This window comes from Rhododendron vialii, chromosome 10a (assembly GCF_030253575.1).
Source record: "Rhododendron vialii isolate Sample 1 chromosome 10a, ASM3025357v1".
NCBI classification, from domain to species: domain Eukaryota; kingdom Viridiplantae; phylum Streptophyta; class Magnoliopsida; order Ericales; family Ericaceae; genus Rhododendron; species Rhododendron vialii.
In genome coordinates, this window is record NC_080566.1 from 2,370,870 (window position 1) to 2,380,516 (window position 9,647).

A 9,647-nucleotide genomic window follows, 5' to 3' on the forward strand; every position below is an offset into this window, starting at 1 on the left:
TTACTCGCTCCCTCCATCCTCATTCATTTGTCTCTCGTCCTATCTCAACCGGATAAAAATCTAATTATCACTTTTAATTGATAATACTATTTATATACAATATGGATCTTGTTTGATAAATTTCAAGATAGAGAATAAATTCTGTCCGGATGAGCTGGACAGAATGGGTTTTCCAACAGTGCCCCCTCGTGGGCCCTCTTCACGTATTTTTTTAGGTAATCCAAACCGTACATTTTGTTGAGTCTGTAAAATAAGGTATCTACGCAGAAAAAAAAGTTTGTCCGAACATTGATAGGTATGTCAAAAGCTGAGTTCTAAACGAAAAAATAAACGGTCTGGATCTGTCAACTATTTTTAAGTTAAATTGTTCACCGCTGTTCATTTTTTCATCTAAAAACTCAACTTTTAACATACATATCGATGTCCGAACAAATTAATTTTTTACATGGATATATTATTTTACATGCCCTACAAATGAACGGTTTGAATTATCCAAAAAAATGCTTTAAGGGAGCCCAGAGAGGTGGCAGAGAACCTCCAATTTTTGACTCATCTGAACAGAATTTACACTCTTCAAAATATAATTAATTAAAAAATAACACAGACTTCTAAAATGAACTAAAAAATAGTGACCGAGGGAATACTTTTTTTCATGATTTTCTATGCTACTATATGGTAGGCCCGTAGGGATCCTTCTACATGAGCATTTATAGTTTCTTTTTTCCCACACATATTGTACAGATCACTGGAGGATTAGCGGAAAATTAGTGAGTTAACAACTAAAAGCGGATTTGATGTCTTTTTTGTAGATTCTTACTGACTTAAAAGTCAAGGGATACAACTAGATGGGTGAAAATTCATATCTAAAAAATGAGCAATACTATGGTGATTTACCATATTTTAGGTATCAGAAAAGCTATGAGTACCGACCATGGGGGAGGGAAACCGTACCGACGGCCGCCGGCGGGCTGTCTCCGGCCACTGGACAGCCGATCCGAGCCGTTCAAAAATTCTAAAAAAAAAAAACCGATGGGGCTTACGCGGGAATCAACGGCATCCGAGGTGTGTAGAGTGCTTGATCCAAGCACCCATTTTTCGTGTATATATGTATATACGTGTATATACACGAAAAATGGGTGATCGGATCAAGCAACCTACACACCTCGGATGCCGTTGATTTCAGCGGGGGCCCCATCGGTTTTTTTTTTAGAATTTTTGGACGGCTCGGATCGGCCGTCCGGTGGCTGGAGACGGCCCGCCGACGGCCGTCGGTACGTTTTCCCTCCCCCATGGTCGATACATATAGCAACTCTCTTTTAGGTATTATGTGATGTGTTATCATTGTATTGATAAAGTACTTGACTAGTGAGGTGCACTCCACTAATACAATGGTAACACTTCATATGGTATCCAAAATATGGTCACTAGAGATGATCACCAAAGTATTAGTGCATCCATCATTCACGAGCCTGGGTCAGGTTTTGTATGCATTCAAGGTTTCTGGTTCGATTCCCACAGCCATTAAAAGATTGTTAGGGCCACCAACTATTTTTCCGGTCTTAACCTCAAGGTCTCGAGATTAGTCGAGGCATGCATACGGTTGCCTGAACGCCGAGATTGAAAAAACAAAAGATAGATATTCCCTTTAAACAAAAATATCATCGAATGCCCAACCAAATATCACAAAACATCAGGGTAAACCAAAACAACAAACACAAATGGTGTTTCTTGTAAAAATCTTACATAATTAAATACATGTCACAATGAAATAACAAAATAATTGATAAAAATCAACTAACTTAACTCTACTTGTACCTCAAAGAAACAAAAACTCTCTACTTGTAATAGTATATTCCTCTAGCTAGGACTTTTGAACTCCTTAACCACCATTTCTTTCAACAACCAATTCAATAAGCTTTTAGAGTTTAACTAATTCTGCACCCCGTTGACAAAGGAATGCCCTTCTCCGGGACTCGGACCGGTGTTCTTGATCCCCTGGAGAGCAAGAACAATTTCATCATACGGATTCCAGTACTGTACCCTTGCATGGTGGTGGCCCATCGGAGCATCGATGGGCCCGGGGCGGGCGTTAACCGAGGTAAAGGAAATGGTGAAGAACAGAAAGAGAACTAGGAGGAGGAAGAGAAGATGGTTGGGTTTTCTGGCCATGAATTTTGATTTTTTGTGTAGTCTTAAAAGAAATAAAAATGTGTTGATGAGAGACAGAGATAGAGATGAATTAAGTTGTGAATATTAGTTGGTTTTTTTGTTCACGTATTTATAGAGTACCATGGTGAGCTTGCTTGACTGGGAAAATTGAAAATTGGACAAGTGTACAGTCCAAACACGTCTTAGAAATATATGTGCATGCTGGGAAGCTTGCTCAGAAAATCTTGGAGAGAGAAATATATGTGCATGCTGGGAAGCTTGCTCAGAAAATCTTGGAGAGAGAGAGAGAGAGAGAGAGAGAGAGAGAGAGAGAGAGAGAAGTATGGAATCTTGGGGGACAATTTTTGGTGAACAAAGTTGTTGAAATATGAATTCCAGTCTACGTAGGTTATTTGACTGATTAATTAGTCGGTCATAAGCTACAGAGTCAATAGGATGTTTTTCCAGCTTTAGGAAATTAAGGTTGGACTACGATGTTTGCTGAGACTTCGTGGTCTTTTGTTTGACTAAAAATTACTTCATTGCTTATTGTAGTAGGTAGAAGAACCCATCAAATCGTAGATTTGATTTGTATGTACCGATAATCCGGTGCATTTTTTACCGTTGGATCACATGAGCATCTTGAGGGACGAGAAACTACTCTTGAAAAGTGAATAGGTTTTCACGCGATCAAATGACCAAAGATGCACCGAGATTTCAGACAGAGAATTCGGGCTCGTGGAAGACGGCTCCAATTAGTTATGAATTGTTGTACTTTTTTCACATTTCCTTATCAAACAGGACATAAAATAGATCCACCAACCACAATTAGTTATGAACAGGTATTTTTTTTCACGTTTCCTAATCAAACAGGACACCAAATAGATCCGCCAACCATAGATCCCGATCCAAAACCATCGAAGAAGGGCCGGATAGTGGGGTACGGTGGGTGATTGGCAGTGACGGATGGCGGGTGGGTGGAGAGAGCGTCGAGGATGGGAGCACGGGACGGCTGGGTTTGGATTGTGGGATGGGATTTTGAGTTAGCATTGGTTTTCTGTGTAATTCATGCGTTGTTATAGACTTGATGAACAAATAAATGGATCTTGATCACCGCCCGGCCAGAAGTTGAGATGAGAGTAATCCCAGCAAACTTAGCACTCCCAACAATTTTCAAATCATCGCGAGATAGATCATGTTCTTTGGGCGTATGATTATGTAAAGCTTGTGCGAGAACCGGTCAGTGATCTGGATCGGCTTGAAACAACTTTGATGAGTGATAAGGATGAACCCTGCTTTACTGCTTTGCCAAACAAATCGCTAAAATACAACAAAATTAACTTAACCGGCACAATCGTTGGTACATGCTCAAATAGCAGTAACTTCATTTCTATTCTTCTTTGAACAAATGTGCCGGAATATATTACGGATTAGATACCGAAGCATGGTACCTCGTATCCAGTCTCTAACTACTGCCCCATCAATAAATTTACAAGAAATGAACATGTTGTCATCGTACATTTAAGTAAAAGTCCACCACCAAACACGAAAACGATTTGGCACATCGAAGTCCAGGGCTTTTCATCACTTTTAAGGGTCTGCATTTCCAGCAACATCGTCTTCACTAGACAAACTCCGGCCATCACTGACATCCTCGTCACTTATCTCCTCATCACTCTCGTCTGTCAAAGTACTGGTGATGTTCTCTTTTTTTGCGTAACGATCACAATACTCTATCGTCACAAATAGAAAGTCAGAATGGCATTTGTCATTATAACCAGTCACTTCAACCCAAGCTTCCCAAAGTACAGTAAACTACCAAGACTCGGGTATTCTACTAAAAGAAGAAATAAATTTCCAGAATCAGAAACAAATGACAAGTGGAATAATGAAAAGGAAATTGACATTCACTCCACTTTTTACTGATGGCGCTACACTTTGTTCATGAAGTTAAATTGGAGCGCCATCAGTAAAAAGTGGAGCGCAAAAATCAGTTTCCTAATGAAAATGAAGGCATAACTTTCGACATATCTAATGACAACAAGGGCAACTTCCAACCTATCTTTCAAGTCGAACAATCACAACAAGTGTAACTTTCATCTTATCATCCCAAGTAAATTGCAAGTTGAACCCCCAACATCATTTAAATCATTACAGATATGGTTGTCAGAAAATTACAGATAGATAACTCTCTGAGAAGCCATCTCAAATTCTGAAGTCAAGACCGGTCCATTATAAGGAAACCAGCCAAAACAAAACGTAAATTAGAACCAAAAAAATCGTCTCAAGTTACTTCATATGGAGCCTCACGACACATTACTACTATTGGAGCACAACAGGTAAAAGAAATAATAGAGTGTGATCATTCACCTTTAACTTTCTGTTCATATTGCTTCTGATCCTTCATCATTAGCGATGCTGCATCACCATTTAATGGATCTGAAGGATTTGGGTAAAGCAAAAGCTGCGGGAGAAAAACCTCAAACACATTGAGCAGATCTGTAGCCCAGAATAGACAGTGTAAGATAAGGAAAAACCCCTAAAGATCAAGCGCATACAACAAATAAGTATAGTGTACTAGCAGCCATGACCAACAGAATTTCAAGCACCCGTAGAGGTGGTTAATGAGCAAAAGACCAGGACCCAACTAGTAGGCCCAACATCAAATGGTCTGTTAACAAAGATGAGTTTCTCGTTCAGGATCAACATGTTATTATTGAATAAAAAAGCTTGTTTATGTCTGACAATCTTTGACCCTCCTAACCTTGGGCTTCTCTTGCAACAAAGTTCATGGTAGAGAACCGTGGTTTACCATGTGACTATTTGTGTTGCTTCAACACAAAAGACCCAACAATATTGTTACATCACCAATATTCCAAAAGAAGCTTAAATTGCTGGGAAATGGGCCCAATGTTTCAAGCTCTTCCCTCGTTTGCAACACTGTCTTGCACACAGAGATGCAAACATTCATACGATAGGGGCAAGAGAATACAAATGGAAAGAATCAGCATAGAAACGGGAAAGAAATGCAAATAGTGAGACTTGAATCCAAGATCTTCCAAAAACAAAAGCTTTGGTACCAAGTTGAGTCACCAATTATCCCATGATTTTTTAGAAAATATGTCCAATAATGTAATCAAGGTATCCAATAGTGGATAGTGGACCTTTTGAGGCAATAATAAGATATGGGAGGTACTCCTAAATGGTCAACAAAAATTTAATACAAGGCTATTCTTTTCCTTCATTTAGCCCCTTACATGAAAGGTAAGAAGAGGAAAAGTAACCTTCTGTTAATTTTACTCTTTATGTTATTTCCTTCTTGCATATGTAAGAAGGGAAAATCAATCAAATTCAGAAGGTTTCCTGAAATCCTACTTTAGAAGTTCAACTTTCATTTGTCCATGCCCATCATTTGGGCATGAATATCAGCTGCACGCCATTCGCAACAATGCTTGGCAAATGAGTTATTGTAACCCTAGAACCATGTTTAATACATCTGCTCAGAAGCTCATCAAAGAAAAAAGTCTCAAGTTACTAGTCAGTGAAGAACGCTCAAAGTCTCAAACTAATCATCGATTTTTCTTGGGCATCATGTTGAGAGACCCCCTGAAGGTTGGCAGTACACTCTTACAGATATTAATTTGTTATTTGGTGCATAGGCCAGTAAATAATTACCAAACATTGGACTCCATGACTGATTAATTACGTCCAAACAAATGGAACCAGACCTGCAGTTGAACCAAAAAAAAAAAAAACTAGTAAGTATAGCCGAGTCAAGTAACAATCAGCTTCAGAAAAACAATAGCTTCAAGTCTAATCATGGTAAGTAGCAAGAAGAGCAATTTAAGGGTGTAAGGAGGCTCACAGCTCATCAACATTTGGGTGGAAAATTTTGTTCAGAAACCCAACGGAAGGAGACTTGTAAGGGTAAGCGTCTGGTAGCTCGACACGGATTTTCCACACACCACCTTCATAAAGGCCTGCAACAAGTGAGACAACATCGATAAGATGCAAACACAAACATGAGTTGTGTACCAAACAGAAGGAAGTCACTAACAGATCTTTAGGCAGAGGAAATCTTAGTAAAAATGAAGTTAAGAATCAGAAGTCGACTATCAAGCCTTGACAACTCGTCGACGAGGTGAGAAACATAAGAATTGAAAGTTCTAGGCAAATATAAGCCAAGTGTCACAGAAGTACTTGACAACTTGCAAAATCATTCCTATCCAAATGTAGCTTTGTAAGGAAAATGACACTAGAAGAGATTATAATTCTCAAAATCGTTGTCTTTAACAAGAAAACTGACTTGTTGTCGATGACAAGATAACCTGAAAAGGACACTGATAGCTAGATTTAAGATAGGAAAAAAGAAAAAGTTCAAACCTCAGCTTCTTCAAAGCCACGAGACATACACTAAAATGCGAATTTGAAAGGGTTGAAAGTCGACATTGTACACTACGGTCCCAGCCATACACAATTAAGCCTATGATTTGGCTTGATTTCATAATTTCCTCCAGTAGTAATAGAAATGGTTAACAACTGGTACAGCATAACTTTTCAACCAGGCACTTAACTTGGATACGACAGCAAAAGCAGATAACAGAAACTATGTTTTCCAACTCAAAACCTAATCACTATTCATGTTTTGAATAAGTAACCTAAAAGCAGCGAGAAAGAAAGAGAGAAATCGGCGAATAATTGCTAAGGTCCTGTATAAGATTGGTAGAGTTGGCGGGGAATAAAGTAATAAACTTACTTTCTTTTGGACCATGGAATTCCACATTGAACTCACTAATTCCATCATTTATAGGCTCTACAGCATAGTCACTCATCATCCTATAAAATGGACAAAGGATCAGTCACAAGTAATACCATTAAAAAGCTCAGGACCAACAAAATTGATAACAGTAAGAAGAATTGCAAGTGGAAAAGCCAGATGGAGGAAGCATCAAAGCTTGCAGAGGGAAAACTAAAAAGGCAAGTCTACATGAAGCCAATTTTTAGTACTCACAATAACCAGTTACATAAACAACAAAAATGTGACGCAATTAGATGTAATAACTTCAAGATAATGTAGTAAATGTCATCCAAGAAGAAACAAAAAGAAAAAACCCCAAAGCAGCACATACTCAAGAACCTTACAATTTCATGACATCCATATCTCTCCTCTTGCTTGGAGATGACATCTCGGTAATCTTGAATACAAATAATCTACTGACTGCCAATTTAGAACAAAAAAGAAGAGATGTAAGGACATGAAAATTAGAACTCCAAAAGGTCCACAAAAAAATTCAGAATTCACAGGTACAAGGACAACTTGAATCTGCTACAGCAAGATAAAAAGATTGGATACAAAATGTGAACATGAATTAAGAAATCAACATAGACATCACAAATCTCTAGTTGTAAACTCCAACACAAAGGGAAGGAGCATTATGTTTGGAAGCCAGCTTCCCTACCTCACTAACCTCAGAGATCCAGAATCCAAAAGAATTTCTTGACATTTTAAAAATGCTTCTCCTTAGTTTTCATGACTTCTTGAAGCGTTCCTCATACAAAGCCTAATTTCACAAACACCTTCTTGATCGCATATACAGAACAACAAAAAACAAACACACATACATACATCCACAGACAAATCTTCATATAGGACCAAAGAAGTACAAAGCCACATACTCGACAGTCGACACCAATAGAGCTTAATTTTGGAAGGAGATTGCTCTGAAATTTGGCAGCGTATTCATTTGTTCTCTACCGACTTATAGACGCATGCTCCTTGCTGTACCTTTCCTTACTTATACCTAAAGAGTTCCCAAAAACGGAAAATTCTCAGGATATGACAGACTAATGCACAGGTGGTTTTCCAAAAGGCAATTGGCAGTCCCTTCTCCCATACACAAAAGAATACTAGATCACGTAATGGCATACACCAGGGTTTTAAATAAGGTGGTTACGTAACAGGATTTGGACCTCCGATACCTTATTTACTGATGTATCGGCGATGTAGGCCGATAGACGGCTGTAACAGAAATTCTGTTACGTTTCCCGATACCAAGATTTAAAACCCTGGCATAAACCATACTGTCTAGGCGGACAACTCTGATAGTGAAACTCAAGGACTTGCATAGAATCAGAAATTTAACACTATCCAGAGAAACTGATTCACATCTTTCTGGTTAACAAAAACTAAGGAAAAGTCTACTCACATTCCCATTTTTATGATTAAACTTCCAACTAATTTGTCACATTAACATACAGGCTCCATCAAAATATCATTTTGATGATCGGAAATGTTCACTTCATAGAGGGCGTTAATACATGATCGGAAATGTTCATTTTGATGATCGGATATTTATCTAATTTCGCCATTTCGGTAAATGCATGATCAAAACTCATTTATCTTCCATGTGAGTTAGTTTTTTTCCCTGTTCTGATCATGCATTTATCGACATTTTATAAACATGAATTTTTGTGTTCCTATTATTTTTTATGTGCTCTATAAGGTGAACGGTTCTGATCATCAAAATGGGAGTGTAAGTAGACTTCGAAAACTAATGATTCGTCAACTGAAAATTCCAAGTAGAACAGCTCTCCGCGAGAGTTTTCTCCTAACATCACCAAACTGCACCAGTGCCAATATAAATTCTTGAACCACTCAGTATAATTAAAGAACTTTTCTGAGATCCATTTTGAACTCCTTTACTACAGAGCAAACTGTTTACATTCAAGCTAACGCCAAAATTTGCAAGTCAATTACCACAAAACCATCAAACACATTCTCTAACAAAGGTTCCATCAAGATCACTGTTCCAAAAATCGGTCTAGGCGGGAGGGAGTCCAACGCCCAGATAAAAATCGGCCTAGGCACCGACCAGCCGGCCACCTAGGGAGCTAGTCGGCCTCAAAGCGCTAGGCGCTCCTCTCCCGCCCGACACTAGCCTAGCGACTTTTACAACACTTATCAAAATTACGCAGTGCCATGAGCCAATGACACAAAAAAGAAATGCAAGTGTCCGCACACATTAACTTCGGATCGTATCGTTTTTTTTTTTTGATAAGTGATCGTATCGTTTATTGAACGCCTAATGCCCGAACTATCATCTGATCAAACGAAATTAGAGTAAATCAAACAGTTTAGCAGGCTCAGCTTCTGTATACGCATACAATTGGAGATCTAATATACTTCACAATTGCTTCCCAAAAAACCCATCAAAATTAAGAGAAGATTAGTTAGCAAAAGAAGAATCTTCGCGACGTGAATGAAACTAACCGTAAAATGAGAAACTGTACGATTGAATAGATCGCCGGCGTCGTAGTAGTCACGGTGAACGAACGACAAGTCTCCGATCGATGAGAGAGAGAGAGAGAGAGAGAGAGAGAGAGAGAGAGATTGGGAGGAGGATGAGGGGGGCAAGTGTGTTATGCATGTGTATGGATGTGTATATATCATGTATGTATAGGAGGGTGGAGGTGTCGACATGGGTATCAGGGAGGGCACG

The 9,647-nt window shown here is 38.8% G+C and overlaps 1 protein-coding gene across 5 annotated transcripts; it reads right to left on the reverse strand.

Annotated features, from left to right (window-relative positions):
* Positions 1–3,505: 3,505 nt before the first annotated feature.
* Positions 3,506–9,647, reverse strand: LOC131304864 (ubiquitin-conjugating enzyme E2 4-like). 5 transcript variants are annotated; one of them, XM_058332306.1, is made up of 8 exons: positions 9,419–9,564; positions 7,825–7,949; positions 7,291–7,366; positions 6,905–6,984; positions 6,014–6,128; positions 5,824–5,876; positions 4,519–4,647; positions 3,506–3,881 (listed from the first exon to the last, which is right to left on the reverse strand). In XM_058332306.1, the coding sequence occupies exons 3-8, from the start codon at positions 7,332–7,334 to the stop codon at positions 3,739–3,741; spliced, it is 564 nt and encodes a 187-aa protein (XP_058188289.1). In that variant the 5' UTR covers positions 7,335–7,366; positions 7,825–7,949; positions 9,419–9,564; the 3' UTR covers positions 3,506–3,738. The 5 variants fall into 5 exon arrangements, with proteins under 5 accessions (XP_058188289.1, XP_058188291.1, XP_058188290.1 ...); XM_058332308.1 differs by having other exon boundaries at positions 9,439–9,521; XM_058332307.1 differs by lacking the exon at positions 7,825–7,949 and having other exon boundaries at positions 9,419–9,647.